This window comes from Synchiropus splendidus, chromosome 9 (genome assembly GCF_027744825.2).
Source record: "Synchiropus splendidus isolate RoL2022-P1 chromosome 9, RoL_Sspl_1.0, whole genome shotgun sequence".
Classification (NCBI taxonomy): domain Eukaryota; kingdom Metazoa; phylum Chordata; class Actinopteri; order Syngnathiformes; family Callionymidae; genus Synchiropus; species Synchiropus splendidus.
Window position 1 is genome coordinate 10,327,025 of NC_071342.1, and position 15,334 is coordinate 10,342,358.

General features: G+C 38.0%; 1 protein-coding gene across 1 annotated transcript in view; it reads right to left on the bottom strand.

The window, feature by feature from the left end:
* Positions 1-15,334, bottom strand: part of arid5b (AT-rich interaction domain 5B) — a 108,812-nt gene that overhangs the window by 27,510 nt on the left and 65,968 nt on the right. The window contains exon 5 of the mRNA XM_053875933.1: positions 1,876-2,030. Coding sequence (XP_053731908.1) covers positions 1,876-2,030 — 155 coding nt within the window. The remainder of the gene's footprint in view (positions 1-1,875; positions 2,031-15,334) is intronic.

The following is a 15,334-nucleotide window of genomic DNA, read 5'->3' on the forward strand; positions in this document are numbered from 1 at the left end:
AAGATTAGTTTGAGCTGAGCTTCAGGAGAGAATTGCTAATATTGATCTGTCTGTCCAAGGTTATCGGCATATAGGCACTGGAAGTGCTTTTAGGGTAAATATTTCCTCTCACTTTAAGCGTAACAACCTGAATCGGCTGGACTGCGGAGGAGGTTAACTATTGAATCACACCAGCGAAATGCTTCACCGACTCATCACCGCTGAAGTTTATCACTACGTTGACGCCTCTCATTATATTTTTACCTCAGGTCAATGGGTTTGTTTGTTTTTGTTCAGTTTTTAACACATACTTTGACTTTGATACTGTTATTTACATTTGTTTGTGTCTGTATAATGCAGCTAAGATAAGATTTGAGATGGTGTCAAATTTTAAGGGAATCCAAATATTTTTTACGCTACTGTACTTTACCACAAAACCACACCTGCCTGCTGTAATATGCAAACTCGTGTTGCATTTTAATTTCGACACCTAATGACATGCAAGTACATTTGTTACCACTGCCACAGAATGAATGAACGAAGAGTTTAAAAGAAAAGTCATTACAGTATGCATCGATGTGCAGGAAAAAATACCACAGCTGGGTATTGATTCAGATTTCCCAAATCTATAGGATTTGATTCACAAGTGACCGATTTGATTCATGATTTAGTTTGGTCGATTTGGCTCCAGATCTTTCATTCAGTTTAAACCAATGTTGCTTAAATATAGAGGAGATTCTCTGAAAACTAATGCAAAAATGGTATAGCTACTAACATTTACATACTGGTTTGAACTACAGGCCATACTGCACATGGTAGAAAAAAAACATATTGAATAGTAGACTCCAGCATTTTATGAATCGATTTCAGGCAGGCACAGGGAAATTGATTCAGATCGATGAATCATTATGGACACACTTTACTTAAAGCACTCATCTATAATTGATTATTTGTAGATTCATCAGACATCATAATGCATTTATAAGGCTTTATAGAACATCTTATGTTCTATGGACCTTAAGATAAAGAGTAACCAGCATTCTATTTTCTTTTAACCTAGTCCTGGAAAACATTGGAGTGAATACAGATTGTGTAGCAGCAGACACCGGCACCATTTCCTTCACTGATGTTAAGTCTGGCCACAGGAGCCTGACTGAAAGCTGCTGACTGAAACAGAGACAAGTCGACCTGCTACTAAACCTATATACATTCCAGCCAACTACACAGCTGCTGCATGAAAAACAATTACATGTGACCCCAAATCTCCTGAAGCGTTGAAATAAACAGATATATGGGTTATTTAGTTTGCATTTATTTGCAAGTGAATACGTGACTGTCTTTTTTTTTAATGACAGCATCTCATTGATTCATTATCTGCAGATCTGTTTTCCATGTTTGTTGTTTTTTTTTTTTTACACCTTTTTAAGCAACAATCTTTATCCCCATGGTATCGCTCATCTTCCTGGGTATTGATGCACATTTAGTATTGTGACTACTGTAAAAACAAAAGAGAAAGTGAACTAATGACTCAGCAAGACGTGCGAGCACAAGGGCAGCTAGGAACGTAGGGAAATGACAAGGACAGCGAGGTGTGATAAGCTGATAACACACACCTTTCAGGACACTCAAGATAGGTTATTTTTTTCCAAAGATAAAAGTGATTCAAATAGAAAAGAGGGAAAAATGGGTGTCGCTGGCGTGTTTAAGTGAGAGCAGCTTTTTCTCCAGGCATCAAATGTATTACAGAGCTGATCAGCTTCAGTAGCTTCCTCTGAACAGGCAGATTGTGACATCACACTGCCAAAAGGAGAAAAAAAGCACTTGAAGAAGCACTTTCCTCACACACGATGGTCTGTAACAAGCACCATGTAATGAAGGAGTCGGAGAATCATTTACCTTGGGGCTTTTGCTCTCTGTGCTGCAAGGGTCATGTGCTGCCACTGCTGTTGACCCATGGTTGGACCCTGATGACCCTTGACCCTGAGACTGTGAGTCTCTCCTCTGGGAGATTGACAGCTTCTTCTTCCGTGGTCGTCCCTTCAAGTTGGGGGCTGAGAAGAAATGAGAAGGCAGATTGAACCGGGATATAGAATTTGTCTTTTTCTGTGCCAGTCAAACATATTCATATACATTACAGAACTTGGAAAATAATAAGACGTCAACATGTCATTTTGAAATATTATTATTCTTTTTTTAATTCACCCATTTAAAATGATGAATTTATTCAATGTTTTTGTTTGGTCGTTGCACGTCATCTTATTCTCCCCTTCACTAAATCTCGTCTCCTGATGTGTAGTCACGAGAGAGCTACTTAATAACTCCAAAAAAAGTACATTCCTCAAAGCACTTCAAAGGGCTGCAGTGAGGGGTCAGCATAAATCTGTGAATTGTCACATAATCTTGATCAAAATTTCAGAGGCATGCAGGAGGTGCAAATGCGTTGCCAGACACCATTACCAATCGTCTTTGATCACTTCGACTTTGAGATGAAGAAGACATTTACAACCAGAGACAAGAATTTCACAGGTCTGTTCGCCTGTAGCTAATTATTTTTAAACTGGATTAGAGCGAGATTCTGCTGAAGGAGGGAGCTGCTGCCAAATTGTGCCAGTAAACACGCGGCTCAAGTTCGCTCACAGCAGAAAAAGATCCATTCAAATTCAGGCAGACGTATTTTTAACTAATTTGGCCTGTAGTGTTAAATAATATAGCCGACTGCTACAATTGCCAGATAATGTAGCTGTTCTGGAGAGTCAAAAACAGTGATTATTCATCTTGGGAGTTTTTCTGAAAGAACAAAATCCAGATTTTATTCTCCAAATAGAAAATCACTCAGAGAGCGCAAACCTCCTCTAAGCAGCATTAGTCCACCCCAACACAATCTCCCAGTGACAAAGTGTCCTTCAAACAAAATCCTGGATCAAAATTTCAAATGTCTGTCCTACGGCATCTTCGAGTGCAAAGAAATCCTGGAAAATTCCTGGATTCAAATGGTGATACGGATCGCACCAAAATTGGACATTTTGTTCCAAGTCCCATATAATTTATTTTCTTAATTTTTCTTCCAAATAGTTCCAAAAAACAAACAAATAAACCAATCCCACGGAAGACATTACTATATAGTGAAAGACACCCAGCATTTGTATTGAAAACTAAGGAACATCCTCAATTTCAGACAATAATGCTAAGATTAGCATTAGCATTCAAGTCACAAGGTCAGATTGTGTGCTAAAGCTGGAATGAAGGAATGATTGACTCTTTATTTATATAGCACTTTTAATTTGAAATACTAATCCTTCCAGGAACTCAAATTTCAGAGGAGATGGGTTATCGATATCACAGGACCACTCGTGCCCGGGGCCAGTTACAAACCACAGGCATCAACAGCCCCAAATGTTGTGCCGGCTTCGGCCCCGTGTGGGGCAACACCAGAGGCAAAAGGAGTACTGTATCAGCCTATAAATGGCAGCCATGAAAGCACAATAAACATCCTGAAATTAAATAAGAGTTACACCGAAAACACCATTATGAATATCAACACTATCATCAGTCCTCAAGCAGTCGCTCCACAGATATGGGCCGAAGCAACTAAAAAGGGCTTCTCTTGTGTTAGTGCTTTTCCGGAGTACCAGGGTTTGGACAGGGTTGATATGGTGAATGATACTCTTGGTGAAAATACTCTTAAAGATACTCAGAAGAAAATCTTAAAACCCATTCCGAAAGAGAGAACACTTATAGGTCAGCATAATGTCATTGAAGTTTGACTGAAAATCAATTTATGTAATTATTGTGTAATTATTACTTTAGGAAATCAATATGAAAAAAAAAACAGAAATCTGTGACACTTTAGGCAGTCATCTATAGCACATCATTGGTAAATTTATGAGACATCATATTGCATAAGGCGTCATAGAATATGTTATGAATGTTCTTAATTAATCATATCCAGCAATTTATAAGAATTGTAATAAATTGTGGAGATTCGGATTAGGGAATTATAGTTCATTACCATGAAAAAAAAATGGTATTTTGATGTGTAATAGCACTGTATTAGCCTGGTATTATATATTATAAAGTCTGAATGAGATTTGATGGCCTTTATTAGTCCCACAGTGGGTAAGTGTGAGTGTACTTTTCCCTGGAATTGTCTCCAAAAGTCTCTCTAAGTGACACCATAACTGACCATAATTGCTGATTATTAACAGTAAATAAGTAAGTAACTACTTTATTAATGTCCAATATATGTGGTGGAGGTAACCTAATCTAGTTATGAAGACTCAATACCCCCAAACCCTAATGTTAGTTATTACAAATAATACAATCATCGCAAACATTGTAATGTTTATTGATCATAAACATCCATGCCATCTTCTTTAAAGCCTTAGAAATGCATTATAATGTCTGATGAATCCACTAATAATGCATTATAGATGAGACCGTAATCTAAATTGGAACACAAAAATCTGATAAAAAATGAATGAAACAACATCGACTGTTTTATTTTCTTCAGTATATTTGATTCTCTCTTCAACACTGCATTGTCAATAACGTATCTAAAGTACACTTCAGTGATCCCAGTGAACTATTTTAGTGTCGTTCTGGATTCTTTACTCGCATCTGAAAGACGCTAATTAAAAACACATGAACCTCCGTGATAGAAGCTCTTTGTTTGAAAGGCTGCACATATAATTGCTCGCTTCACATTACACACACAATAAAGTATTTAAGCCCTCCAAGTCCTCTTTGTACACCCACATTCATGTCAACCAGCAACTGTAATGTAACGTCTTGGCGGAGCGCCTCGCCTCCTCGCAGCAACACAAACACAGATAAGCTCAGAGAGAGGAACTTCAAATCCTCTAAGTTCAGTCACGTATTTCTCCGCGTCAACATTCTTTCTCTCCATCTGCAACGATAATTAAATCACATCCAAGGTTGTTCTCTGCCAAAAGGACTCTGTGATTATTTTTGTCAGATCAAATTTCCCTCAAGAAAATGTTATAATAACACCGCATCTGAATAAAACTAAGAGGCAGTCATTAAGAAATGGTAAAACGATCATCGCTGAGCAACACATCACCCGGTGCTGTTATTTTCGCAACCACTAAAACTGCACTGGGAAAATTCCACAGGCATTTGTTGTGCGTTTGTCAAACCTCTGGCTAAGAGAATAACAAGCTTTCAACACTGAAATCTTTATTTGGAGAGCGCAGGGTGTGTTTATAGCCTCAATGAAATTATTCAATCACACCCATTATTTCATAGGTTGCAAAACCAGAGGCGGGGGGCAATACTTCAATGCTGGCTCGGATTAGTCCAAAAACCTTGCTAGTATTCGGCCAGAACGCAACTGCTTTAAATCTTTACATTATTTTAGAAGACATTAGTGATGAACTTATGAGGTCTCATGAAACAGTATCTTCATTTTCACAGGCCACTAGATGGTACTCTGCCCTATGATCACTGACTATGAAGACCTATTTCAGATCAATCATTTCAAAACCGAGGATGCCGCCTTCAAAGCTCTAAATTCATTGTAGCATTACATGAAAGAGAGGCGTCATTTCTAGTGTGCAATAGATGGCAATCTCTCCTACGACTAATTCAGTGGACGCTACATCATTTTAAAATTGAGAGCGCCATCTACTGATCTCTGAAAAGATTTAGTTTTTATGAACGGTGAGCTCATTTTCATATGCCACTAGATGGCAGTCACTACATCTACTATTTCAATGAAACCTCAGAGTTTCACTGAGAGCGCCACCTACTGAGATCGGAAAGGATTTAAAGAGTTTCATGAACGGGATCCTCATTTTCATATGCCACTAGATGGCACTCTGCTACAACCGTTTCAATGTATATATCACATCATTTTAAAATATGGAGCGCCACCATCTGAGCTCCGATTGTTTCATAAAACATCAGAAGACTCTAGTACCAGCTCATCACTGATGAGGTTTCATGAAACAGTACTCTCATTTTCAGAGGCCAATACATGGCACTCACTGCCACTACTATTTCAATGAATCCTCACATGATTTTTAAATCAAGAGCGCCACCTATTGAGCTCTGAAAAGAATTACAGTTTCATGAACGCTGTCCTCATTTTCATATGCCACTAGATGGCACTCTGCTACAACCATTTCAATGTATATATCACATCATTTTAAAATATGGAGCACCACCTTCTGAGCTCCAAAAAGAATTACAGTGTTTCATAAAACATCAGAAGACTCTAGTACCAGCTCATCACTGATGAGGTTTCATGAAACAGTACTCTCATTTTCAGAGGCCAATACATGGCACTCACTGCCACTACTATTTCAATGAATCCTCACATGATTTTTAAATCAAGAGCGCCACCTATTGAGCTCTGAAAAGAATTACAGTTTCATGAACCCTGCCCTTACTTTCATATGCCACTAGATGGCACACAGCTACAACCATTTCAATGATGCCTCTCATCATTTTTAAGTCAAGAGCGCCACCTTCTGAGCACGGTTTCATGAAACATCCTCACGACAGCCTCCTACCAGCTGATCACTAATGAGGTTTCATGAAGCGGCGCAATTGTGTTCAGAGGCCACTAGATGGCACTCACTGCCACAATCATTTCAATTACACCAGTGATCATTGATCATATTTAAATCAAGAGCTCCATATACTGAGTTGTGAAAACCACTGTTTTGTGAAACCACAATTTCATCAAAAAAGTCCTAATTTTCGAATGCCACTAGATGGCACTCTTACTAAATTGTTTCAATAAATCCTTGCATCATTTTTACACAGAGCGCCACCTACTGAGGTCAGAAAATGTGGACTCAAAGCGAGCTTCAGAACTACACAGCAACTTTTAGAATTTAGCATAGAAATTCGTTCTAGAAAATAAATATTACTGCAAGTCAACAAGTCAAATAAACACTCCACACTTTTTGGTTAATTAGTATCATAAGATTTTTATGTGAAATGTTTTTCAGCACTGTTCAGTCAAAACCCACCAGCAGAATAAGACAGAATAATTTTTAGCAGCGCACCTTAGCCATCATTAAATGTATCATAAATAATTTGTGCTGTTTGGTTAAACCTCTTTAATGAGCAGTATTATATAAGCAAATGAAATAAAAATAATGTGTCAAAAAACACCTGCATAATTTATAGTGATAAATGTGACATCATAACGCGGTCTATTTGAGGTCAAGCTCTCAGTGCGGTTCTGTTTTTAGCCGATTCACTATCCCCCCTGACACCCTACGCCGAAGTTACATAACCTGTCTGTTTACATTTTTCATCAGGTCAAATAGTGCTGCGCAAGAAAGTGCTGCAATTACAGCAAAAAAACACTGCCGCATGAAACACGGGGAGCGGCTTGTAAACGCACAGAGCTGTGGATGAAGCAGCCAGCTCAGTGGCGTCTAAACAAGCCGCCAGTGGTCTTTTTAAGGACACGGCGGGTTGCTTATCTATGTGTGAATGTATAAATGCTCGCAAGTAAAAACAATCTGCTGCAGACAGAAGTTACAGAAGTGCTGATCCCCGTTGCATAAGGGAGGAGTCATCAGCTTTAAAATAACACAGGAAATCCAAACGCAGTCTGACACCAGGAGGATTGATTTTCAGAGATGGAAACAGACATTTATAGTCGGTAAACACATCACAGAATAATGAGAGGACAGCATTCGGAGCTATTTTATGCTTTTACCAGTCCGTGAGTTGAATTCAAGGTCTCAATAATTACCCCAAAGATGGGGATTTTATAAAGTTTCAACCAATTTCACCACATAAATATAGCAGATCACAAAGGCTCCTGAAGGTCTTGGTATTGCAGCCATAGAGGATGCTTCCTGCTATGAAGACAATGATATTAGAAAGAGAAGAAGAGCGAGAAGTCACAAGAAACACTTTTAATATCTGCAACAGAACAGAGTCAAAATGACTAAAATGTTTCCCGGCGCTATCTTCTGACCTCTAATCTAGTTTCACACAAGCTGTTTTCTTTGTTTCATTTGTTCACTCACTCTTTACAGCCACGCACTTTCACTTGTTCTGGAGATCACAGCGTTACTCAACAGGTTTAATCAGCAATCTGTTTTACAGTGATTGCCTTAAACGGCCATAAACTATGAACGGCGCTCTCAAAGTGATTAATCAAGATTGCTCAATCATTTTCTTGGAACTGCGACGACACACTTGCACCGAAAGTCATCTGTTAACATGCTGGGGATTCTCGAGCTTGTGTCGACACGTTTTCTCATCTGCCGACTGAAACGATGAGGTCTGATCAAATACTTTAAAGTGACTTTATAAAATAAATAAAGTAGTAACGGGATGAGAAAAGCATCATTCATGACGTAATGGTTTGTCCCGCATATTGGAATAAATATCCAACCCAGTTCATTCATCTAGAGGCTTCTTATCGGTCAGCACTCATTCCTTATCAACGTGGTTTTAATATCAAAGATAAAGTAGCAGGTCTCGAGGTAGCAATGTTTCTTAATATCAGTCGAGGAGGCACTGTGTTCATCATGATAACGCTGCCTTGTTGACGTTTCTCTTACGTTTTAGCACAGCAATCTCTCATTTAACTTTCCAAAGCATGAGAAAGTCCCAGACAGTTCAACTACGTTTCAACTATGATAGCACTTTAGCTGCGTTAGCAAAATAAAAAAATGCATTTGGATATTGTTGTACTGCCTGTAAAATAAATAAAATAATAACAATAAATTATTTGAATAAGTTTATAAAAATACATTAATCAACAAGAAAGCAACTTATATTTAAATTATATGTATATGAGGTTGTTGAAGTTACTTTAAGTTAGTTTATTTGTTTTTTATATATTGCAAAATATCCAGAAAATGGCTTTCAATTATTCCACATGACCTACATGACCATAGTTTTAACTATATAATTCAATAAACTAATATAGCTGTCTGCGTCTCCTGTTTGAAAAAAAAGTATTAGATAAAAGCATCTGGTTATCACTGACACTAATCATTTCCCAGCAATATAAAGAACGAAGAGAAGCTCAGTTGAAGCTCATGTTTATCTAAATAGGTCACAGCCGTCAATACAACGGTGCTCTTTCATCCTAAATGAGAATTTATTTATGCTTTTTCGCTACAGGTTCTAGGGATTATCCAGGCGATAATGAAAATTACAGCAGAATCTAGTCACTTAAAAAGTGCCGACTCATGGCAGAACACTTGAAGGAGACTCTCCTCCAGCAAAGTGTTTTTGTTGTCCATTTTGTGCGCGTCGTCTCTCAGCTTGATGTGTCTCTTCACTCCCGGCAGCCTCTCAATCAATCAGTCCATTTGGTTGCGGCTCCCCGTGGCTGCACAGAGCAGTCAGAACCTTCCAGAACCGTCTCTAATGACTTTTTCATTGTCACTGACATCAAGTGAACAGCAGTGAAACATGAGGTGTTGAGGCGACGGTTAATTGAATCTGTGTCGTAATGAGGTTTGCTTCTTCTACAGCCCTCAGCTGCACAGTCAGACTTTGGAAATGACAGTGTTTCAGCAAGTGTAGTGACATCTAGTGGTGGGTTGCAGACACCTCGTAGTGGTAAAGCAACACAGCGATGTGATGCAAGGTTTTAATTTGGGCCAGGGTCATCACTTATAACTACATATACATGGACTGAGCGTCTTCCCTTGTACCAGTTTCGGTGCCTGACTTCGGAACCATATTTCACTTATTCACTTACTATCTAGGAATACCACTTCTCACAGAATAGTTAGTGTTAAAAGGCTGATAAAAGTGGCACATACAGTATGCGCCTACAAAACAAGTGCGGTAAGACACAATAAATTTCAAAGAACATTTCAAGAAAAGGCTCTCTGTTTCTCATTCTAATGTCTTAATCATGAGATTGAAGTCGAGCGCTGTTACAGATAAAGACAGAGGCAGGTTTGTTTTTAAAGCTGTATGTGAAAGACCAGCGAGAGTCAAACGTATGAGGAAAACTTTCTTCCTAACTCATTCACTGTAAGGCAAATGAAAAAGATTACAACCCAAAATTGCATTTATGATACCTTAAAATCATCACTTCATTTCAGAATTAGATAAGTTAATGCTGTTGCGTACTATTGAATCAGTTTGTTGATCTTTACTCAAAAGGTATTACTGTCTGAACTCAGCAGTCAGTGAGGCAGCTTGGTCACCATGACGACTGCCAACCGGTTCGTAAAGGTCCCGTCCATCCTTTACCTAGCTGTACTAAACAGACAAATCTTATTCCATGTTTCCATCCCTGTGGTGTCAAATGTGACATCAAGCATCAAATATCTTCCTGGGTATTGATATTGAGTTCGTGATTATAGCATCACGACAACCCTACTATTACAACAACGGTGTGTGTTATTTGGCTTGCTCGGGAACTTATTGCAACTGGGTTGACGCAGAGCTATTACTGAGACATTAAAGTTAGAAAATGGGCATAAAATTGGACCGTAATTAGCTAGCATTGCTCAGATACCCTCTTCACTGGCTGATTAAATGTTGAGTCACCTTCCCAAAAAACCTTTAAAACTCGGTCCTGCGAGGGACATTAGCAAACCGATTCCAGGTTCAAAAACAAACAACCACATTACTTTTCTTTGGTCCAAACTGCACGGGAACACTCTGCTCACAGGTCACACACCGTCTGGCTGATTCTTTACTTTCTTGATTTGTGGTTTTTCACTTTCTTGCAGTACTAATGCATAAATATATTTTGCTTAAATGAAAAAGGCCAAAGCTATTTATTCTCTTCTGTCAGCCACAGAGCTTAGGTTACACTTTCTCTGCTCATTTGTTTGTCTGCAGGAACAAGTAAACACAAACGCCATTAAGTTAAATGAAGGTCGGATGTATTGTGTACATTTTCCGGCTTTTCTATTCAAATTATTCTCGTCTGCTGTGACCTTGATGGAGCTTTGTGTTCTCAAATTACCAAAACCGCACTTGCGCATTTACATATGTAAATGGATGTTTATGAAGTGCTCCACATTCTTCTTCATTTTGTCGCCGACTCTATCTCCCGTTGCATTTCACATATTAGCGTTAGACGTTCTTGACAAGCTCATAATTCTTATTTTGTCACTTCTGACAGCAGATTTATTACTCTGTTCCTGCATTCAAGGAGCATTTCCAAGCGTTTGAGACTCAGTGACAGTGCACGAAAATTAATGAGAAAAATTACCTGAAGCATTCAGTGACCTCCTAAATACACTGCAGGAAGAAAAAAAAAAAAAATGCACACGCATCCGCACCCAACTTAATATATTTTCACTCTTAGTGTTGCAAAATTGAAATGGAATTAATGGATTAAAGTGTGAGGGGACGATAGTCTGTATATACATACACATATGCTGTATATATACAGGGGTTGGACAAAATAATGTAAACCTTAAAGCGTTTTTAGCTTTAAGGTTTACATAATTTCAACCCCTGTATATATATCAGGGGTTGAAATTATATATATATATATATATATATATATATATATATATATATATATATATATATATATATAGTAGCTCTTATCTGGCCAAGTAAAAATTGATGAAACTTTTAATAGAATTAAGAAAAGATAAAATGAGTGCGATAATATTTGACCCGACTCTAAGAAAATTACACACAGCGCTCACAGATTGCATCAGTCAGTGAGTGGGTTGACAGAGAACATTTCTTAAATTAATCACCCAAACATCTGTAGATCCACTGATAAAACAAGGCAAATTAATATTTCATAACTATCCTGTGGGAGTCGTTGGGAGAACATACAGCGCAAGGTGAAAGAGATTCATTTATGAGAGTGCGTCTGAGGCGTTTGTGCCAATGTTTTCTTTCTTTTTTTTTTTTTTTTTTTTTTTTTTTGCTAAGGCGAAAAAAAAGGACATATAAGTAGGCTATAAAATAAAAGATTGCCTGCACCAGCACGGCGTTAAAAGATTCCAGATTGACAGACACATCCAGGAAATGTTTTCTGTATTGTCATCTAACATCTGTAAACAGTCCCCGTCTACGAGAACTCACATTCCCTGAACTGGTTTCTCTCTTGTGATGTGTCAAAACTCTTCTTTGGCTGGCTTCTAAACTGTGTGATTATAACTGTCTATAATGAGCAGAGTGGAATTCTGCTGATGGTGATCACGGCCTGAATAAACTGGTTTTGTTTGTCCACATGGGAACAAGCTGAGAACAATGAGGTTGCTATGGTGAGTAAACAGCACATTCCTTCCTTAAATATCCAGCAGACGAGGAGTAATTTGATTCATTTGGACTTATATGCTGAAAATAAGTCGGCTTTATTTTAACTCTATTAAAAGAAATTGAAAGGTCATATGCTCTGGTATTATTCAACTTGTTTTTATTAGCATTTGAGCTGATTATTTACTTAGGAAAGGGAGAAACTATGAGGAACAGAAAGCACATACAGTCAGTGCTGTGGTTCCAGTCCTCATGTGACTTCATTGTTGACTCAAAACTGAAGACGTTGATGCTACTTCCTTGTTACTTATCAGTAGCTGCTTTACTTAAATTCACAATTCATTTGGTTATAACATGAAAGAGCCTGGCCGACAAGTACTTTTAAACCGACACCACCAAGACGATGCTGAATAACTGACCAGCTTAGTCATTAAAGCAGCATCACAACACCATTAAACAAAGTTTTACTGGCATGACATCTCCATTTTCGTAATAAATACCCACTCATTTCCTGGTTTATCCCTTGCTACAGTGGGCGGGATGCCATTCCAGCTATACAGGGTAATAGACAATACTAATGAAATGACACGTACAATCTAAAAGAGCCTGATAAGCAGGAATGGCGCCAACGGTGAGTATATAGATACACTCAAATATCGTGATACTTGATGCAATACTGCAATACTTTAAGTGCACTTGAAGTGTATATATATATATATATATATATATATATATATATATATATATATATATATATATATATATATATATATAAAGTATATAAAGTATATATATATTTATATATTTATATATATATTCACATACATACATACATACACACACGCACACACACACACATATATATATATATATATATATATATATATACACATACATACATACATACATACATATATATATCCTAAATATACTACTTATTCTTATGTGTATTTACAATGTATAGACTAGATTCTACGCTGGAATTGTCACTGAAAGTTCACTCTAGACAGCACCATAATTACCAAGTGTTTACCGTAAGTAAACAAGGAATTATTTCGAATTTGATTTACTTAAATTTATTAATAGTTCATATGCTAATCTAAAGTGTTGCCAAACATGTTTCTGTTTTTGAGTTGTATTAAGGCATCTGTAGTTCGGCTTTCCCTTCAGCACCTTGTAATGAACAACTAGAGTTTGTGATTTGAAGGTGTAACTGGACTGAGTTTGTATTGGTGCGTTACACATGTTACTGTAGTTTTCTGAATAATGTGATTCATTTTTTTTCCCTTAAATTAAACGCTCTTTTCAGTGTACTTACAGAACTGTAATATATTGTGGTGTAATGTATCGCATCGCCAAATTCCAGCCAATGTACAGCCATAGACTGAACGGTACACTTTCAAGACTTCGTTCTACAAGTCATTTTAAATAACTATTGCACGGGCATAGAATAAACCATTGTTGACACGACAATGAACCACATATAACATCAACAAGCAGCATATATTCAGGACAATTTTATTCTTAAGACTCATCTTTTTGGGCATAGATAGGCATAAAGATGTTCCACGTGTAGTGAAAACTGATTTTCAAATGTCAATTTCAAGTGCTATTTAATCATGAAAACTGCATAGTAATGCCATCAGAAGGTGGCAGACCGGACACACACCGTCGTTGCCGAGCTACACAGTTTATTAAATGACTATATGACATATTCAAATGCATACAAAGTACAAAAAAACAATGTAAATAAAATGAAGAAGGAAGCGTGGGCGGCAGTGCCGCAGAGTACACAAACAAGACGATGATCTGACACTATCTTTAAGATAACCCAGTAAAGTAGAAATAAATCATCACAAGGTCAACACACAGGGGTTCCAAACAACACCGCCTCCTCAAACGACTGGATCAACAATGTATCAAACAAAGCAAAATTATTGTGATCGTTTTTCAGGCCATGTGATCAGGTGGACGTTCCTCTACCACGGACTCAGCAGTTGGTTGAATTATATTATCTATGAGCGGCTTCTTAGAGTAAACTTTGATACGCAATATCATAACTAGGTCAACCGAAAACATGAGCTGAAACAAGAGCCCATGGAGTGACATGCTAACATGCAACACAGTAGCATTTCACTGCAGTCATAAGCAGACAAATCACTAGCTGTGGGTTTATTTTGTATGCTGAGGGAAAGTGTCCACGCAAAAAACTGCTGACAATGTGTGCTGTGGATTATCTGCTGTAACAAGGACACCCATTCTAAGCAGAAATGTTGCTGGGGGTTGTTTTCAATGTTGTGTGTGCTGCAAATTAAACTGACCTCTGTTGTATTAGAGCACGGACCTCAGAGGCTGAAGCCTAAATAAATAATCCGCATGGCGGGATATCATGAAAATGTAACTGAAACTCATCTACTGCCATTAAATCCAACCTTTCTGGACGTATTTAGAATTGTACAGAAACAGCAAAGACAGAGGTCATGTGATACAGCGATATAGCCTGAGGAGACTCGCAGATCTCCTCTCTTTGCCGGGCGACTCTGACATCCCGTTCCACTCTATTTCCCCAACCGATCATTCCCTATACAAATACTACATTGTATCAGCGACGGTCTGTTTTTATTTCCCTCAAAGACTATTTCCCTGCGCTGGCTGACTGACAGCAGTGTGTGCACGCATCATTATCTCCTTCACGACGTCTAGTCTGCAGCTGTAGCCTGTGGCAGACCTCAATCAAACAGTAGAAGAAATGAATCCAGTTTGCAACACTTTGGCTGGCAACAGGAACATACTGGATGACGGTGATGCTGCAGCTCCAGGCTTCCTGCCACTACAGGCATGTAAAATCAAGTATTTGGAGCTAATAAGTTCATTTGAATTTGGCTCGCGGATGCTTAAGTGACAGAGCGTTGCTGATAATATCCAGTTCCAGGAAGCGGAGGTAATTAAAGCTGCTAAACTGCTGGGATAAATGGAATACAAACAAAAAGCAGGAGAAAAAAAATAAAACCCCTGCAGCAATACACATTATGTGAACATCTAGATGCGGAAGAATGTGCTCAGGCCAAACACACTTTTTCCACTTACATTTGCAACAAAATAAAGTCCAAAAATAATGACTACTGTGGGGGGACATTTAGAAATACTTCACTTTCTACTT